Source organism: Dysidea avara, chromosome 10, assembly GCF_963678975.1.
Source record: "Dysidea avara chromosome 10, odDysAvar1.4, whole genome shotgun sequence".
Taxonomy (NCBI): domain Eukaryota; kingdom Metazoa; phylum Porifera; class Demospongiae; order Dictyoceratida; family Dysideidae; genus Dysidea; species Dysidea avara.
In genome coordinates this window covers 6,292,753-6,314,101 of record NC_089281.1, presented here as the reverse complement: position 1 = coordinate 6,314,101, position 21,349 = coordinate 6,292,753, and the positions used below count along the sequence as shown (strand labels likewise).

The following is a 21,349-nucleotide window of genomic DNA, read 5'->3' as shown; positions in this document are numbered from 1 at the left end:
TAATCCGGATGATCCGGCCCACTTACAACGCTGATATGCAATACTAAATTTTATGGCTTTGGAAAAAAGTTTTTAGATTAAAACCAACTAGCTAAAATTCATGCAATTAGTTATAGCTGTACTGTTATTCAGTTGTTAAGCAATGTGCATAGCTAATTTGAAGTGTAGCACATTTTAAGGCCACTCCAAATAAATTCTCTGTTTCCCGTCCACCGCCCGCATCTAGTTACTGTCAGCTCTATTATATTCCATTATTCCGTATACTTCCATTATTTTCTGGTTATTGTTGCATACTGACAGGCTCATTTGAAACCATGTCAGCTCATGTGTCAGCAGTGCTATCAAGTCTGCACAAACTTCACGTTTGTGCTATTTTTGCAACTTCAAAAGGAAGGAACAAGCTTAAGCATACTTTTATGCAGCTTTTTATGGTTGTGCAAGGCAAATAATGGCTTGAAAAGCTGCCAATCTTATAATGAATAATGGAAATGAACCGCCCGCCCGCATGCAAATATGCTTGAGTCCAGGACGGGAAACAGAGAATTTATTTGGAGTGGCCTAACCTTATAATCATAACTATTAAAAAGTAAAACTGATTGATCTCCTGCTTTAAAAAAAGAACCTTTGACGATAAGCTGTGAAACAACTTTGCTTGCATGGCCTAATCAAACAACTTTTAAAGCTATAATATGTAGCACTATATGAAATTTTTTTTGAACTGTCTAGCAAGTTACTATCTAACTACTCAGGCTCCCCTGGTTATGGTCCTCATGCACAATGAAACACATGATCATGTGAGGGGAAACAGTATACACAGCTATATACTCAGTTTCTATAGTTTACAGCTATGACAATCACTGAAGGTTTCCTTACTTTGAGTAATCAGTTTTTCGCTGAAACCAGTCTCTGGAGTTGAGGCCTCCATCATAGATGTCAGTTGCCTATAAGCTTACTGGCCTGTAGCTAGGCAGTCAACTGGTTTTATTCTGTTTCTGAGCTATGAGAAAACATTTTGAGAAAATCCTTTCCCCACCACCAAATGACATGACTATATCCTGGGTATTACCCTATATCTAGCAGATTAACTTACATAGCTAATATGAACATTAGTCTTATATTATCCCTACTGAGTAACATGGGTACTATAGTAGGGTTATAATAATTATCTGTGTAGCTAGCTTTTGTAAAGAAATAAATAAAGAGTCAAACAAGTCAGCAAGTGAAACCATTCTGAAATTATATACGGTACACTGCAAAAAGTGAAGTGTGCCAAAATGTTGCAATATATACTAACCACTGCATGGCACATTAATATTGGCGTGTGAAAAATATATATCTTTATATATGTATGTATTATAGCGACTTTTTAAAGAGGGAAAGACTGCATGCATCAGTATACTGTAGAAAAACTACTGCTCTTCAGCATGCAGTGCTATAGCTAATATACGGTTTCACATGAAATGAAGGAAAATTTTAATAGATTGCATGGAGAGACTGAGGGAGAAAACTTTATGACTTTTCTTGCTTACAATGGTTTCTCTCAAATACCAAATTTGCCTCAGAATGAATGTTAAAAATTGGTCATAAACATGGAAAAAGATGGTACAGATTCAGGCCTGCAAGATGAACATACATATATATTTCAGCCTTTTTACTTTCATCAGTTCCATTGTACTTCATACTCACTAGTGGATCTATATGTTTCTTGTAAAGCTTCACTTGATTAATTGTGTGTATCTTAATTGTGTTAAGGGAATGTACCTATTATACAATAAAATTGTGATAAGAAGATCACTATCAAATTTCCCTAAAATCAAGACACAAGAAAGATGAAACCATATGTTTGTCAGTCAATACAACATAATGAAGCTAATTGGATTGCCACTGAGCTAAATTTAAAAGTGGGTTTCTGTCGAAACCACAGAAACCCATCAGATCCGCCACCATATGTTGTAGTTGTTATTGGTGCATGGCTGTTAGCTCTCATACTCACAGCTCAGACCATCATATTATATGACTTCAGTGGTTGCTTACAATAAAGTGACAGAATATCATGGTACCTACTTGGTAGATCACACTGTAGATGGGTGTATCCATTCACTGGACTGGACTACTGGACTGGAATACTGGATTGGACTACTGGACTGGCATATTTTTGGTTTTTGCACATTCTGTGGTTAAAATTTATTGAGTCTCGCAAGCCAAGGGTCCTGAGAGAATCTACAGCCCACTACTAAATGCTGAATATGAGCAGTGGAGTATGTGATAACTGTCTTAATAATTTTGCTGTGTCCTACAGCACTTATTCCTTACCCTGGTGTATAGTAATGCTGTAGGGAATGTATATCAGCAATAGTTAACCAGCGATCAACTCGCCAGTTGACAAGATATCCTTAGTGTGAGCTCAAGGAGCAAGCTATAAATAGTATAGTCTTGTGTGGCAAGACCTTTACTTCTGGAGAAAGGCTTACCGATTATAAAGTTTTTCAGCGTGTGCTTAATTATAATCATTACGTCCTGCGGCACTGAAAACAAGTCCGTCCATACTAGTTCAATTCCTGAGCTCACACTAAGGATATCTTGAAGGATATTGTCAACTGGCAAGTCGATCGCTGGTTAATTATTGTTGATATACATTCCCTACAGCATTACTGTACACCAGGGTAGGGAATAAGTGTTGTAGGATATAATAAATCACAGCGAAAATATTAAAAGACAGTTATTGCATACTCTACTGCTCATATTCAGCATTTAGTAGTGGGCTGTAGGTTCCCTCAGAACCCTTGACATGTGAGACTCAATAAATTTTAACCACAGAATGTGCAAAACCAAAAATATACCAGTCCAGTATTCCAGTCCAGTGAATGGATACACCCCACTGTAGATGGTAATCATCTACATAACACCCATCATTTTTGGTGCCAATTCTTACCATCTCAATGTTTACTTAGCCATCAAAAGTCCTTGTCAATTTGCTTGTGAACATTGTAGGCTTTGAATCATTGGTCACAAGCAAATTGACAAGGAAACCAGATTAGGCCAACAATTGTAAATGCCGTGTTTCCCGTCCTAGTTAGACGAAAAACTCAATGCGGGCGGGCGGCTGTTATTTATTATATTGTTAAAATCTATTATTTAATATCAATATTAAAGGAAGCCCGTTAACTCCAAATTGCTTTTTTTCTCTTAAATTCAGGAGAGCTAAATTCAAGGTTAGCTGTAATTTGAAAGATTTTACTAAGATTCAAACCTTTAAAAGGTTAGATTTGAAGTGTTGCAGTGTTTCCTGAGCAGCCAGAAAGTATAGAGCTGCCGGCTGGGTTTGCCATGCTTGTGGTGACACGTGCTATATAGCTATAGTACTGTACTTACTAGCCTGACTCTATACCATCAACTTCAACAGTACGAATTTTTCGAATGTTTTACACATTACAGTATAGCTAATAACAGATTGAGAATGGGACTCGTGTTCAAGTTTACCAATGGCTACTTGAAGGATTCACTGCTAGTATTAGGCCGGATGCCATGCACTAAATAACATCAGAAACTCACATCAGAGTCCACCTATCCAATAACCTAGTCTTCATCCCAATAACACGACCACACAATTGAACTCCCTGCCAGTATTAATATTCAGATCACGTGACTATCAAATGCATGCATGCGGCTCTAAAATTACCGTGCGGGCGGATGACAGGAAACAATTAAGGAATCTACAATTGGTGGCCTTATCCATGCATTTACCAATATTTGCTCTATGCAGTGTATGAGAATTTGCTAATCATCGGGTTCATTAGTATAACTGGTAATGTACTACAATAAAGTCGTGGTAACTGTCACCATAGATATTAGAGGAACGGCTCTAATATCTATGCTGTCACATTCTATACGTGTTACTTTCGGCAGTATAGGTATATCTAATCAAAAACAGCCAAGCTGTAAAAAAAAGGTGCGGCCCCCATAAAGGCCATGGTGAAAAAACATGTGAAATCCAAGGTGGCGGCCAAGAAATGGCTGTGATGGTAGGTTAATGGTTACATTTTAATAACAACAATTCAGGTGAATTTGGTGCCAAGACCAAGCGGCACAAAATTCACCTGAATTGCCGTTATTAAAATGTAACCATTAACCTACCATCACAGCCATTTCTTGGCCGCCACCTTGGATTTCCATCTTTTTTCACCATGGCCTTTATGGGGGCCGCACCTTTTTTTTTACAGCTTGGCTGTTTTTGATTAGATATCACTTCTTTTTGTATTTGTATACTGCAAAGCCGGCCTATGGCTGGCTTTGGGGCTTTTTTAACCCATGTGTTTTTTTTCTTTACCACAGGAAGAAGAAAAGAACTTAAAGAAGAATTTTAGTACTTCAATTATTTTTGATTTTATTAGTAATTATACAAATTATATACATATATTTATTACATGCTCATTATTCCCATCAGGATTTTTTTGCAGCTGATCTCTCTACTGGGTGACTTGAAATGTAGCTGAACTATATACAGGATGGTTTTTTTGTAGCTGAACTCTCTGTAACAGGTGATTTGTTTGCAGCTAAACTCTCTACATGGTGGTGTCTTTATAGCCGAACTCTCTACATGATGGTTTCTTTGTAGCTGAACTCTCTATAAGGTGACTTCGTCTAGCTGAACTCTCTACAGGGTGATTTTTTTGTAGCTGAACTCTCTGCAGGGTGATTTGTTTGCAGCTGAACTCTCTACATGATGGTTTCTTTGTAGCTGAACTCTCTACAAGGTGACTTCGTCCAGTTGATCTCTCTACGGGGTGATTTGTTTCTAGCTGAACTCTCTACAGGTGAATTGTTTGCAGCTAAACTCTCTACATGGTGGTTTCTTTGTAGCTGAACTCTCTACAAGGTAACTTCTTCTCTACAGGGTGATTTGTTGTAGTTGAATTCTCTACAAGGTGGTTTGTATGAGGCTGAACTCGCGGTTTCTTTGTTGCTGAACTCTCTACAGAGTGATTTGTTTGCAGCTGAACTCTCTACATGATGGTTTCTTTGTAACTGAACACTCTACAAGGTGACTTCTTCTAGCTGATCTTTCTACAGGGTGAATTGTTGTAGCTGAACTATCTACAAGGTAACTTCTTCTAGCTGATCTCTATACAGGGTGATTTGTTTGTAGTTGAATTCTGTACAGGTGGTTTCTTTGTAGCTGAACTCTGTACATGATGGTTTCTTTGTAGCTAAACTCTTTACAAGGTGACTTCTTCTAGCTGAACTCTCTACGGGGTAATTTCTTTGTAGCTGAACTCTCTATATGATGGTTTCTTTGTAAATGAACTCTCTACAAGGTGAATTCTTCTACCTGATCTCTCTACAGGGTGATTTGTTTGTAACTGAACTCTGTACAAGTGCGTTTTTGTGGGTGATCTCACTGCAGGTTGATTTGTTTGTAGCTGAACTCACTAAAGGGTGATTTTGCTTGTAGCTGAACTCCTTGCATTGTATCTAGTTTCTAGCTGATCTCTCTACAGGGTGATTTGTTTGTAGCTGATCTCTCTACAAGTTGATTTGTGTGTAGCTGATCTCTCTGCAGGTTGATTAATTTGCAGCCGATCTCTCTACAGGGTAATTTGTTTGTAGCTGATCTCTCTACAAGTTGATTTGTGTGTAGCTGATCTTTCTACTGGTTGATTTGTTTGTAGCCGATCTCTCTACAGGGTAATTTGTTTGTAGCTGAACTCTGTACAAGGTGCTTTTTTGTAGGTGATCTCACTGCAGGTTGATTTGTTTGTAGCTGAACTCACTAAAGGGTGATTTGCTTGTAGCTGAACTCCTTACATTGTGTCCAGTTTCTAGCTGATCTCTCTACAGAGTGATTTGTTTGTAGCTGAACTCTCTATAAGGTGATTTATTTGTAGCTGAACTCCTTACATTGTGTGTAGTTTCTAGCTGATCTCTCTACAGGGTGATTTGTTTGTAATTGATCTCTCTACAAGTTGATTTGTGTGTAGCTGATCTCTCTGCAGGTTGATTTGTTTGTAGCCGATCTCTCTATAGGGTAATTTGTTTGTAGCTGAACTCTCTATAAGGTGATTTGTTTGTAGTTGATCTCTCTGCAGGTTGATTTGTTTTAGCTGAACTCTCTACAGGCTGATTTGTTTGTAGCCGATCTCTCTACAGGGTAATTTGTTTGTAGCTGAACTCTCCACAAGTTGATTTGTGTGTAGCTGATCTCTCTGCAGGTTGATTTGTTTGTAGCCGATCTCTCTACAGGGTGATTTTTTTTGTAGCTGACCTCTCTTCAGGGTGATTTGTTTCTAGCTGATCTCTCTACAGGGTGATTTTTTGTAGCTGACCTCTCTTCAGGGTGATTTGTTTCTAACTGATCTCTCTACAGGGTGATTTTTTGTAGCTGACCTCTCTTCAGGGTGATTTGTTTCTAGCTGATTGCTCTACAGGTTGATTTGTTTGTAGATGAACTCTCTACAGGGTAATTTGCTTGTAGCTGAACTCCTTACTTTGTGTCTAGTTTGTAGCTGATCTCTCTACAGGGTGATTTGTTTGTAGCTGAACTCCTTACATTGTGTGTAGTTTCTAGCTGATCTCTCTACAGGGTGATTTGTTTGTAGCTGATCTCTCTACAAGTTGATTTGTGTGTATATAGCTGATCTCTCTGCAGGTTGATTTGTTTGTAGCCGATCTCTCTACAGGTAATCTGTTTGTAGCTGAACTCTCTATAAGGTGATTTGTTTGTAGCTGATCTCTCTGCAGGTTGATTTGTTTTAGCTGAACTCTCTACAGGGTGATTGCTTGTAGCTGAACTCCTTACATTGTGTCTAGTTTCTAGCTGATCTCTCTACAGGGTGATTTTTTGTAGCTGAACTCTCTACAGGGTGATTTGTTTCTAGCTGATCTCTCTACAGGTAGATTTGTGTTGATTTGTTCATTGCTGATCGCTCTAAAGGTAATTGATTTGTTGCAGTTGAACACCCTGCAAAGTGTTTTGTTTGTAGCTGATCACTCTTAAGGATAATTTGTTTGTAGCTGAACTCTCTCCACAGTGACTTGTGTGTAGCTGAATTCTGTGTAACTGAATTCTTTAGAGAGTGACTTAATTGTAGCTGAATTCTCTACACAGTGCATGACTTGTTTATAGCTGAACTTTCTTCAGTGTGACTTGTAATGTTCTGAATCTCTATAGTGGTATATTTGTTTAACTCTCCACATGGTGACTGTCTTCTTGTTGAACTGTCTATAAGATTAACTGTTTGCAGCTGAACTCCCTACAGAATAACTTGTGATGTAATAAAATTCTATAATGGAGTAAATAAATTAGCCGAATGCTCTATTAGGGTGACTGTTCTATTAGAGTATCTCGATCTCGCATTTGCTACACGGAGTTGGCTTTCGAATCATAACTCAGTGGTTTGTAATCCGATCCTTCTGTACTACTGCAAGGACTTTCTATGAAGATTATTCCAGCTATACACCGATTTTCAGCTCATTGCTCTAAGCGGTTTGCCTAGTAGGCGTGAAAACTAATACTTTTTTATTCATAAAAATCGATCGCGTAATTGTGACACAGGTTGGGTTTTGTGTCATATCTCCGTGGTCTTTATCTCGATTCCTTTCAAACCACCAAAAGGCACTCCTACGATGGTTACTCCATCTACATAGCAATTTTCAACTCATTCCATGAAGCGGTTTACCCTGTAGGCGTGACAACAAATTGATCTTGTTTTACGCGAATAATCGGTCATAACTCCTGAACCATTCATCAGATTTGTACCAAATTTGATGCTAGGATTCGCCTTTGGACTCCCTTTCTGTGTACCAAATGTAAAGGCGATCGGAGTACGCGTTTGCTTGTTATAGCAATTTTTGCAGTGTGCGAAAAGACGAAGAAGAAAAAAAAAACGAAGAAAAAAAAAACGAAACTTTGGCAGCTCGTATCTCGGAAATGGCTGGAGCGCTTTCCTTCAAATTTGGAATGTAGACTCCCTTGGCTGGCGGGCAACTGTGTAGCAAATTTGGTTCCAATCAGATAAGTGATCACCGAGATACAAAGGTGTGAAAATGACGTTTTCGTTCTTCCTGTCAATATACTCACGGTGTGGCGCGCCGGCTTCTTGGGCCGCACGACACACTACCGTGTGTCTTGATATACAGTAGTTATATCATAACATAACAATTTTGCGAATTTGGTGAATGCTCTATTAGAGTCAGTGAATACAGTCATTATGGATTTTGGTACTATACAGAGCATTTCAAGACTACTTTTAAGCAGAAACACTTAGTACAGTGCTATATACATCATAGAGACTAATAAACTTCCCTTAATAATGAATCACATTATAGAAGTCAAACGTGTCAGACGTGTCGCCAGTAGCGGTGTGAATATAGTTTACAATTGTAGGGATTTCATTAGCTAGATAAACAGCCATCTAACCACTCAATACGTCAAAGCAAAAAAAGTGATTGTAAGTGTATAACTGCTACTGCTATGAGCACAATTATTTTGAGTTACTCTAATAAAACAGTCACCCATGTTTAGATTTATTTTTGTTACAGCGCACAGCAATCCTTCAAAGAATAATTGTAGGCTTTGACGTTTAGAGTATTATTAGCAGTACCATATGGGCTAATGAATTCATTGCAACTATGAATCTTGTTTAAGATAATAGTGGCGACATAGTCCAGACTAAATGACACCTATAACCATATGAATGTAATTTGCACTTGTATGGATTTCATTAGTTAGATAAGCTACTGGTTGATCAATAAAGCTGTCTGCACACATCAATTAGCTCTCAGTACAATTATTTATGATTTATGACAAAGCAATTTTAAAACTCTCTAATAGAGCAGTCTTTCGTTTTTAAGTATTAAATAGTTGGTAATGTTTAAATTAACGAGGACAAGAGAGATAGACGAAGCTGATTATTTAGGCTCTGGAGCTGATCAGATGATAGATGATGGTTTTCCAGGATATGTGTCCCTGGTATACAAACTGGTTCTTACAACACTGATACTGCTCTCTGGCTGGGTGCATGGTCTTCACTATACTAGAAAAGTCACAAGACGTTTGCACAAGCCTCACAATATCTTTGTTGCCAACCTACTGATATCCGATATGATAACAACACTATCAGGTTGTATGATTGCTTGCACCATGATAATCAGTTTTCAGCTAGGAGTGGAGTCCTTCATCAGTTGCATTGCCCGGCTATGAGTTCTGTTTGCTTCCAATTCATGTCAACAACATGTCATTTGTGATAATAGCAGCTGACAAGGTGTTTGCCATCAAATTTCCTTACAAGTATACAGAAGAAAGATGAAACCTCATGTTGTAGCTGCCGTTGTTATTGATGCATGGCTGTTAGCACTCATACTCACAGCTCAGACCATCATATTTGATGTCAGTGGCTACATTCAAGGGACAGAATATGGTACCTGCTTGGTAAATGGAACTGCTTTCATCGAAAGTGTTATCATTATATAACACCTATTGTTTAGACACCAATTCTTACCATAGTTCTCATTGTTCACTTAGCTATCAAAGCCTACAATATTCACAAGCAAATTGGCAAGGAAACCAGATTATAATTAGCAGGCACCATTGACAACCAGTCTGAGAGGATTGGAGGCCTGAAGAAGAAACAGAGTATCATTAGGCGACACAAAAAACCACTAATTACCCTATTTGTTGTGGTTTTGAGAAGTGCTTTTGCCAACTCTATATCTTTCCACTCTTGTATCTTCTGAGAAGATCTCTGATTGACTCTCAAGCTTCATGGAATTGGTGATTACTCCAAACATTGCTTATGTGGTGAGGTTATTCCATCCACTTGTGTATGGGCTATACCTTAAACAAGTTCGTGAGCTGATGATGAAATATTTGAAGAGAATTCTGAGGATAGATAAAGTCAATTCAGTTGCTCCACAGCCACCAAGGACTGCATGGATGTGAATATGTGCATGCATTGTCCACCAATAACAATAAAAGTCAAATTTACTGCTGATTGCTAATGTATAAATGAATTAAAAACCATTTGTATAATCTGAACTCTTTTAATTATTATATAGAGCTATTCTTCATTTTGCATTACCAAGTACTTATCACTTGGGAGTACAGTACCTACATTTAAAACATTTTTGCATGCTATTCTGTAGTCTGTACTATTAAAAAAGTATATACTACTAAATGCCAGTACATACTTAATACTGCTGCACATGGAGATACATAATTCCTGGCAACCATGTTTACCCTCCATGCATAGACACCATATTATATAACCTTACAAGAATTGATGTGCTGAAATACAGCCTAATACCATGCCCAGCTGTTACACAAAGTTGGTGCTCTTGTCATAATTTCCTGACCATTATCTCAATTTCTTTAAAGCCACAAAGGTTTGCACTATACAATAGTTACCTCATGTTTATACATGTAACTCCCTTATTCTTTATCTGATCTGTACAAATATTTTACTGTAAATGTGCTGTATTATGCTCTTACTGCCCTACAAATTTGACATACATCAACCAAAGCATGAAAGTTGTTTAGATTTTTGAAAGTATATTAGCTGCTTGAATTTGCAAATTTATGTTTTACTGTGTTGAATTATATTTGTACAATGAAAGTACACTATACACAGTGCAAAAATGTGGTATAATATGAATGACAATCTATAGCAAAACTGTCCTATTCATACAGGAGCAGTACAAATAGTAGCCAATCACTGCAATCCAGTAACAGTAAACTTGGCCTTCATCCAGTAGATATCGTGATAGTACCCTGTTGTATCTGAATCCATTGTAGCAGAACAATAACGCGCTTCATACACACCAGGAATGTCAGGAACCTAATTATTCAGTATTCATAGAAGCATTATTAAATTTTATGTAGTATTTCATCTTTAAATTATGGAAAATTAAAAAACTAAATCAATGCAAAACAGTACTAGTGACTTATCTAATGAAGATCAATAGTTTTATCACCATTTCTTAAGGACTGCAGTTCCATACGTCAACTTTCTAATCATGGTTGGGACTACATATACATGTATCAATTAATGTTCACATGTAAATTTTGATGCATGATTTTGATGTTGATTTTATTCTTTTTAAATCACAGATATTTTGAAGCCCTTTGAAAATTTATATACATAGGCTATGGTTTTTACACAATGTCTATTAAGAAGTCAATATAAAACAGCCAAATGTTCCACAATTTTAATTGGAGCGTTCCATTGCATGGTTGATAAGTAGTAGAAAAAAGGGATAGGGAAATGTTAGGCCAAGTTATACATCTCCAAGTGTTTGAAACCAATTGAAATAGTATGATGATTTTCAGTATAGTTTCAACTCCACAAGGTTAGCTATATAGCTTTATAATATTCAAGCAGATTATATAACCCAGGGCTTTATTGAAACCTCTACTTGCTTGTAAAGTTCTAGATACGTAAGTTCTAGAATCACAGGGTTCAGCTATAGTGAGAATCAATATAGGAACCAGGTGCATTTTCCATACTGATATACCACCACATCAAAGTTTTGCTAATGTATTTTTGCCAAGATAACAATTTGCTGGTGTAAATTTAACACTGCTTAAAAGATTGTTCACAATCAACATTTTATTAAATATATAGATAGGCACTCCTGTATGATTTATCTGTACAAGTACACAAAAAAATTTGAATTTTCAACTACAGTAGAGACCATAGCACATCGATAAAAGTACTAAAAACAAGCTGGAGTAGTGCACGATATTAAAATCACAGTAAAACAATAAGAAGTGTTATATCTCTACTGTGCATTTCCATTATGGCATCTTGAGCACAGCAAAAGCAACACTTATTATTGTTTTACTGTGATTTAATATCGTGCACTACAGCTTGTTTCAGTACTTTTTATCAATGTGCTATGGTCCCTACTCTAGTGAAAACTCCAAACTTTTTGTGTAGTTGTTCGTTAACGTTTTTGTAAAATAAATTATTATGACTGGTAAATTAACCCATGCATATATACCTCATCAAAAGAAATGGTGCCGCACACCCCAGCTACCAATTATTGTCCGAAAAGTGATGTATCCATTATGGTTCATTGTCAGCTATATTCAACCTGTTACATGGCATTGCGAATCAAGAACTGTTCGAAAAGCACTTCTGCAATCAGAGTAGCCACTATGAAAAATGCTGATGATTTCCATTACAAAGGAAAGCCATCATGTGCTATATACTACCAAATCAACAACTTTTGCTGTCAGTCAAGATCAATGGGATACAAAGGAGGATACTGGTAAGTTTATGAAGAATGCATTACGCACTGCAGTATGTCAAAACGCACCTCTCGGGCTGAAGCGATGTTGAACAGTTAAAAATTCAAGCCCATAGCCTTAGCCATTATTGAGTTGCGTTTGTCTGAAGGCATCAGTCAGTGAGTCAGTCAGTGAGTCAGGCAGTCAGTCAAACACTGTTTGATAATGTTTTTTTCAAAATTCCATAGCAACTTGTCGAATGCATTTCAGGTTGATCTGAAAGATTGTTTGGGCTTAGTTTTACCTAACCAATACTGCCTCATTGTCATCAGGGAAAATTGAGGCTGGTTTTGGGTGATGCTTTTTCATGGACCATGCCCAAACCTTTGTGGTCCCTACTATACAGTACTAGCATGCATACATAATATATGCTTCAACAGGGGAAGCATTCATAAAATCACATACTTTCACTATTACTTCTCCAGTCATTTCAGCTTTCTTGTTATAAGAACGCATTCGGTTAACTTCCTTCCTACCATATTCTTTGTATACATCTGGTGAAAGAATGCAATGAAGAGCTTTAGTAAGTTATACAGTGAAACCTCATAACTATGGCTACCCCTGGAATAAAATAATATGGCCTCAATAATGAGATGGCCACATTAATGAGGTCATTAAGTATACACCTTAGCTATGTTTGTGACCTATTTGATATGGTCACTATATGATGAGATGGTCTTATTAATGAGGTCATGAAGTACGCCTTAGTTGTGTTTGGGACTTAGTAGAGGTGGCCACTAAAATGAGATGGTCTTAAAGAGATGGCCTTATTAAATAGATGGCCACTTAAACAGCTTTTATAAGTAAAATTATTGGGGTGCAACTACATGATAATGGGTACTTGCATTAAAAAGTTAAAATACTTAGCTACCTTATGCAGATCTTCTAGGTGCCAAAGTAAGGATTTTCCCACATGGCTACAATGCCAAGTAGGGATCATTTTCCCTCATAGCTACCATCATCTCTTGTTTCACTACTTTGTATTACTGGAAAATTCTACTCCATTTTTAAATTTACAATACACGTGTGGCTGTGACTGCTGTATTAGAGTATCTTGATTTCGCTACTTGGCTATGCAATAGATTAAGCTAGGAAGTATGGTACAATACCTTGTTTTCTATGGAGCTAGATCATTGAGGGGCATGGCCTTAGCACTGATTCTTAGAAGTGTGGTGACTTATTTTAATCATTTAAGAGGGTATGGCCCATTACAGTTGTTTTATAAGCCCAGCTAACTGCTACCCAGGAATAAGGTCTGTAGGATCAGGTGGTCCTACAGCCTGTTTAAAGTTGTTACAGAAAGTATGTTTGAAAAGGTGGAGAAAGGAGAAAAATTCCATGACTGGATCTGAGCAGCCTTGAATCTGCAGCCATCCGAGCAATACTTTCTGTAACAACTTTAAACAGGCTGTAGGACCAGGTGTCCTACAGACCTTCAGCACTTGTGCTGTAAAGCCTTAATAAATAAATAAATAAAACTACAGTCCATTAAGTGTCTCCGGTAGTTTTGCAGCACCCAAATCAGAAAATTAACACTTTGGTATGAATTCCTGGCATGAAAAAGAAGACAACCATTTAATTGAAGGTAAAAGGAATGACGAAGCACAAAAGGCAGACATTTGTTGGAACCACAAAAGGCACATCCCACCATTGAGTTAGTTGTTGTGGCATAAAATGGTAGCTGTGCATTGATTCATTTGGCCTCTAGCCTTGTGATTATGGTCAGGCAGGCAGGCTGGCATGCTGGCAGACCAAAATTCGAGTTTTGACATTTTTAAAGAAAAATTCAATATTTGGTTGCCTGTAAGTGCAAGTGTTTTCTTCTTTTTATAGCTGTACTAGCATTGGTACCTGCCCTATGGCATCATTAATTTCACATTCCACATTAACATGAATCAATGCATTGTGAATGAAGCATTAAAATCATGTCCTAGCACACATGGTGATATCATTTATTTGGCAAGCCTAATAGTTCAATAAAATGACATGAACATTTGATGTAGAATGGAGTAGCTTATGATATTTCTACGATGGCTTTTAGATTTAGTGGTTCCCATCACTTTAAAGGGAACCCTACTAAACAGTGCTACTGTACAGTTTGATAGTCACAGGTCTTTAGTCATAATTTACATCCACTATATATATATATATAGTTTATTCCCAGCCCATCACCCCCCACCCCTGTGTGAGCACTCTTAAAGCTACTGTACTCCTCAAATTATTCTGTCTATAATGGTGGGAAGCTGAATAGTCAGCTACTAGTATGAGGAATAATAAATTGATGTATTCTTTTTTGGTAATATACCTTTGAAGAATTGTAATGGCTTAAAATTATTAATGTGCAATGCAGATCAGCCTACCTAAATCCAGAACAATATTTATGAATTCTCCTTCTACTAATGCATAGAATAGTAGCTTACCAATATGATCTCTTTCAAATGCTATGGACACCTGCCATTTGATAACTATCTCATGGCCTGCCTGTACTGACTATATACAGAAAAAAATGTGAACAATGTATTCAGCAAATGTGTTATACTCACCTCTGGTGACACAGTCATTGACATAGTAGTTGGGTCAGGAGATTGTGGCAATAAACAGTGAGTGATAGCAAGTGATGTTGGAGTTTTTATCATCATCTACATGCACAGTATAACGTAAATATTATGGGCCCAAATTATTTGCCTGATATGTACATCCAAGCCCAAGGTCACAAGCCCAAGGTCACAAGCCCAAGGTTGTGGGTGTAACTGCTTGTGGATATGTTTTAGCACTAGCTCTCACCTTAAACCAATGTTTTTCAACTCATAGGATGGCATGGGTGACAAATTGCTTCTGTCTGAGTGCTGTAGGATGTGAAATTGGATGCATGGTTTTATTATGCATGTGAGCATTACTAAACACCCACAATCGATTTTGACTTGAGCTTTTATAAAAAGAAACTGGCAGTACTGCTCCTACCTCAAGGCCATGGTATGTGTAAAATGTACCATAGTCAACCATAGTTTAACTTAAATGTATGGCCAGCCAGCCATGGTTAATAAGGCAAGGAATTTTCAGTTGGATTAGGGATCGAAGAAAAGAGTAGTAAAACAAGGGAATAGCTAAAAAGTGGTAAAACAAGGAAGGTTGCCTATACCTGCAGATATAATAGTGGACATTAAATCCCTAAACTTCATTCTATAACCATGACTGAGTTAGGGATTAAATCTCCACTAGACTAGGTGTATCCAGGATTTTTCCAAGGTGGTTTCCAAATCTGATAGCGCAGGCTTGCCCCACACTGGCGGTATTCCATTCAACTGTTCGACTGTTTGACCATCACATAAACATAAAGAACACTAAAAACCCATGTACATTTAGCTGACAATTTAAGGACATTTAGACAACATTTTTATTTTTCAAATAGTGCTAATCATACAGAATAATACATAAATCTTGTATAGATATCTTGGCTGAAAAGGCAGTTACTGCTGATTAAAAGTACCTGTATACTAAAATCAACATCATCTGGCATGTGATCATAGTCCCCTTCCTTTCTCTGGTGGGATAAAGCCCATGCATTCACAATGCTATGAGCATCTGTCTAGTAATGAGTTATTAGTGTAGTGGTCTGGGGGTACCCAGCTGCTGACCAATTTTGGACATTAAAAAATGCTCCAAAATTTGAGATTCATGGATAAACTATTTTCAATAAGCTTGGTTCCCTTTAAGTGTCCTAATGTTAAATATGCTGATCAACTATTTATGTAACACAGATAATTATCCAAATGGCTACATACCCAAATTTTCTCCAATTGGAAACTCAAGATTTTACTACTGTTTTAAATTTCAAGCTAGTTTATGCCTACAAATGTTCTATTAGAGTAGTTTTGATTGCTCTTTTTCCTTCTACTTGTTTTTTTTTTTTACTTTTTAATAGCATGATTACAACAAATGAACCAGCTCATACTGTATTAAAAGAAAAAATGGTGCCAGGGATGCCATAAAATTAATTTTGCGTAAGAATGCACATCCTAACAATCAATCAATAACCATTACGCTTTGTTTACAGTTATGTTTCACCCATTACACAGTGTTACAAATGTAAAACAGTACAAGAAGTGTCTCTGAAATCAACTAGGTCACAACATAAATACATATAGGCAATAAACATAATAGCCAACACAACCACAGGGAAGCTGCATCATGGTATCACAAATCAACACCTTGCATTGTTAACAAAAAAACTGGAACACAAAGAAGGACAAAGGCAAGACCATGATGCGTGAATCATACATACTGCGGTTGGCAAAAAGGCACATCTCAGGAAGAAGCAACATCGAACAGTAAAGAAATCAAACTCGTAGTCTTTGTAGAAACCTAGGACTGTGACATTATATAGATAATATAAATATTGTAGGTTAGGCATTAGTTAGAATATATTGTTGTAAGATCACGTGTGAAAGTATTGAGATTGTGGAAGTGTGTGTTGAGAATACTTCAAGTCTTCCACAATCCTGATGTGGATCGAGCCATACCTACTACCGTTACCTTCACACATCCACACATGTTGGTGCTGTGACCAGGATTAGTGACTTCGCCTAGTCATTTTTCTAACCCATCACTGAGAAGTCGTGGTACCGTGGCATTTAACGGTACCACCGAAGGCAGGCAGTTTTTTTGAGACTCATTTGTTGTTGTATATCTCAATAGGTATGGATGGAGGATCTCAAATGACTTCACAACTCTCAAAAGGGATTTAGGATACACCTGAAAAGTCTGCTCTTGAAGGTCAATGAAGCGATTGAACACCACAAGCACAATGAAACAGAATGTAATATCCCCACCCTTACTGATCGTCACCACCAATTGCAATGAAAAGATGATATTATTTTGGACTTAGACTCTCAGATTGTAAGCTTATTCAAGAGGAAGATGAACTAGTAGGTGATGTCTGTGAAGCAGAAGATATCAAAGAACCTCTATTGACTACCATTGCTCAGCTCCTGGAAACTCATTCAACTCCTGTTGACACACAACCCCCCCCCCCCCCCCAGCCAGAGTTAGTAACTAATTCAGGTTTAGCACTGCCTAGTCCACAAGATGCCTCAGCGCAGGTTGAACACTCATGCACTGAACACTCCACCACTGAGCAATCAGAAGAACACCATGGAACTCTGCCTCCCCCTACTATCTATCCCAGAACAGTTGCTACAAGCAGTCAAGGTGTTACACACTTCCCTGAGCTTAATTAGCATCCCCATTTTTTCAGGGGACCCATTACAGTGGCAGTCCTTCTGGGATTGTTTTAAAGCTGCAGTAGACCACAACTCTTCTATCACTAATGTCCAAAAGCTCAACTACTTAAGAACACAACTCTAAGGAAGTGCCCTTCAAGTACCAATACTGGTTACCAACATTCAGTTTCAGTGAAACGCATAAACTGGTGGATGTATACATGCAGGCGTTAATTTGACTAAGCAACCCAAACATCATGCTGGCAGTTCTGCAACTCTTCCATGACTCAGTTGAAGGACATATCCAAAGTTTGGAGTCACCGGGAACACCCCAGACAAATATGTATCCATGTTGGTTTCCCATTACCCTTAAGAAACTTTCACCAGAGACCAGAAAAAATCTTGCGAGAGGACACAGCACAACACAAATGACTTTTACTGGATTACAGAGAGCCATCCTAAAAAAAAAGAAGTACGTATTCTAGAAATGGGGACAGATTACTCCAATCAACAAGGTAGCTTACCCACACCCACAGCCTCATTCATTGCTGGCACAGCTTCTGGAACAGACCAACATCCCCACAAAAAAACCAAGGAGCACCTGGCTGTGTCTATTGTAGAGGACCACATGCACCTTCCACCTGTGACTCCATCACAGACAAAAGAAGCACATGGAGATAATCAAACATGATATGCTATGTTTTAATTGTCTGGGTCGCCTTAAGATTTCACAGTGTAAATCAAAATTTCATTGCCGAAATTGCAATAGACACCACCACACCAGCGTATGTACTGATTCATCTGTCCCACTTGCTACCTTAGTGACCGCTACACAATCACAGGAGCCACAAATAGCACCACTACAAATTCCACTAGTGATACAACCTCCTTGACAGCCTTAACCAGTGAGTCACCGCCGTCATCTCATCAGTCATATCTGTTGAAGACTGCTGTTGCCACTCTGATGTCAGTAGATAGGGAGGCTGAAGCAAACATCCTTTTTGATGAGGGTTCACGATGCTCCTTTCTCACCCAGGATTTGGCAGATGCCCTATCACTCACACCCCAACATCTGTCTATCAGCATTTGTCTCTACACACCCACTCAACAAGAGGATGAAGGTTGCTCGTGTCAACATTAAGAGAACTAGTACCTATCTCAGCACTCATTGTACCAACTATTGCCACACCATTATGAAATGCAGTGAAGTTGAACATAACCCAGTTACCGCACCTCAGTAACCTACTACTACCCCACCCCATCACACAAGATGACAGCCTCAAGATTTCCCTTCCAATTGGTACTGATTACTACTGGGATCTTGTAGAAGACCATATCATCAGGGGAAATGGACCCACAGCCATGAGCTCTAAGCTTGGATACCTCCTCACTGGTCCCCTCCTCACTGAACATTCCTTGGTTTGGGGGCTTCTGGAAGTGCCTGATAGGCCTCACTAAGGCCTGCCTCAAGAAGGTCTTGGGCAGATCCCATATCAACTTACCTACACTGCAAACTCTGACTGTTGAAATTGAAGCAGTGCTAAACGATCGCCCACTTACATACACACCAAGTGACATTAATGATGTTCAGCCCCTCACCCCTGCACATATTTTATATGGCAGAAAGATGGTCTGTTTGCCACATGAGAACTATGCTGATGATTTAAGTGATCCTGACTATGGTGGCTACACTCAGCTACAATGCCAAGCCAGGACTTAAGCTCATCGTCTGTGGTGTTTCCAGTCTAAATGGAAACATGAATACTTAACAGCACTCAGAGAACATCATCATGCCACAGGTCAAAACCTTCAAACAATCAGTGTGGGAGACGTGGTCATAGTTTATGATGATGGGCCTCAAGTCAACTAGAAATTTGCTGTTGTGGCAAAACTACTAGTTGGAGGTGATGGACTCACCCATGCTGCAGAGATACAGACCAGCACCAGCCAGACCAATAGACCGATCACCAAACTACGCCCACTTGAGGTACACAATGACAAGTCTGATAACAAAACTCTACAGAAGAATAGCAGATGAAGTATCACCAACAGAACGGCCTGTAAGACAGTCAACAGAAACCTGACCTATGAGACAATCAGCCAGGAGAGCTACTGAGTGGATGACAGAGTGGGTAGAGACTCATTGTGCCCTCCGGGAATATGTAAAAACATAGGACTGTGACATTATATAGATAATATAAATATTGTAGGTTAGGTATTAGTTAGAATAATTATATTGATGTAAGATCACATGTGAAAGTATTGAGATTGTGGACACATGTGTTGAGAATCCCTTGAGTCTTTGATAATTTTGATGTGGATTGAGCCATACCTACTACTGTTTCCTTTACACATCCTCACAGCCTTATCCATTGTTGAGTTATGCTCAGCTGGAGGCATCAGTTAGTTAATCAGTCAACATAAAACTCTATTAAATAGATTTTAAAAAAATGTATAGAAACTTTTTGGAAAGGTTTGGGAAGTCATTTTTGGGCTTGGCTATGCCTAACCAATGCTGCCAAACTGTCATGAAGGGATGTATTTATGGTGATATTTTTGGCTGGAAAAGCCCAGTTCTTCATGATCCCTAATATACAATTACTTCTGTATGATATCTACCCTGATGAAGTTAGGTGACTTCATGGTAAATGTATCAATTACATAGCTATATCAATACACACACCCAATAAGTCAAAGAACTACAGAACATTTACCCTGTTCATTTTTATCTGATGTGAAAGCATGGGCTAATAGCCCTTAGAATGCTATTTGCACATTTTTGTGCTTCAGCACACAATTTTAGAACTTATGATTGTGGGTTTGAGTTTTTGTTCTTACTCTTTTGCACTACACAAAGGCTAATAACTTTGCTATTGGGACAGTAAGTAAGTTACTAATAATTATTATAAGTAAACTGCTTATAATTAGGAATATAGATGAATAAATAGCCAGCATAGGTGCACAACCACACACAACTACTTTAACATGATTGTTTTACGCCAGGCAAAAATTTCAGGAGTAGCTATTACAGGGTTGGTAGGTCAGCATATAAATAAAGAAAACATTAACAGGACAAAAGGAGTACAATTATAACAATATAGAGTGGTAGCTTAGATCAAAGCTGAAACCAGACTGCTTTTGTTTTCTATGTATGATTTTTGCTCTTTATATTGTAATAAACCATTTGGCACAAAACAGGAACAGTGACCATACTCCTTGACATATCATGTAGGTGAGAAACTCCCTCAAGATACTCTAACACAGCTAATTCAACAGCCACGTATGATATTCTAATAGAACAGTCACATGTCTATATTATAGCTTTTGCATGCCATAACAAAAAACTAAACATTTAGTACATTATGACAAAAAGTAGAGATAAATGATGGTATTATAGTATAGCTTGGTAGGAAAATCCTGCCTACATCCACATGTTATAGCAAAACTATTTGTTCAGTGCCAATGAGGGAATTTTCCCACCGAGCTATGCTGTAATACCATCATTCATCTTTTGTTTCACTACTTTTTATTGCTTGATATTTTAAATTAATAATTTTAATGTATAATATACAGTAATGTTTTGGACAAGAATTGATATCACATGCATGATCATTTATTTATCAGCTAATGTAAAATGAGAGTTACCATAATTGTGACTGGATTTGCGAAAAGGTACCTTTTCCACACATTTTACATACCAGCAAACAAAATGTAATAACAGTTGACTCCTTATACTGATTAATTTGCTCTTTGCATCAACATACAGCCAGATACTGTAGCTTCACTCATGGAAATTTCAGATGATTATATGTAATGATTAAAAAGTTATGAAGTTGTACAATTT

At 37.9% G+C, this 21,349-nt stretch overlaps 2 protein-coding genes across 6 annotated transcripts in view; both read right to left on the bottom strand.

The window, feature by feature from the left end:
• The window catches only part of LOC136237294 (uncharacterized), a 30,947-nt gene extending 27,288 nt beyond the window's left edge, over positions 1-3,659 (bottom strand). For 2 of the 3 annotated variants that reach the window (XM_066027643.1, XM_066027645.1), the window contains exons 1-2: positions 3,553-3,659; positions 874-997 (exon numbers count right to left, since the gene is read on the bottom strand). In XM_066027643.1, coding sequence (XP_065883715.1) covers positions 874-928 — 55 coding nt within the window. In that variant the 5' untranslated portion in view covers positions 929-997; positions 3,553-3,659. The remainder of the gene's footprint in view (positions 1-873; positions 998-3,552) is intronic. The other variant, XM_066027644.1, reaches the window with a different exon arrangement.
• A 6,898-nt stretch (positions 3,660-10,557) lies between these two features.
• The window catches only part of LOC136237293 (uncharacterized), a 32,245-nt gene continuing 21,453 nt past the window's right edge, over positions 10,558-21,349 (bottom strand). For all 3 annotated transcript variants that reach the window (XM_066027642.1, XM_066027641.1, XM_066027640.1), the window contains 4 exons: positions 14,830-14,925; positions 14,707-14,776; positions 12,692-12,780; positions 10,558-10,832 (listed from right to left, as the gene is read on the bottom strand). In XM_066027642.1, coding sequence (XP_065883714.1) covers positions 10,707-10,832; positions 12,692-12,780; positions 14,707-14,776; positions 14,830-14,925 — 381 coding nt within the window. In that variant the 3' untranslated portion in view covers positions 10,558-10,706. The remainder of the gene's footprint in view (positions 10,833-12,691; positions 12,781-14,706; positions 14,777-14,829; positions 14,926-21,349) is intronic.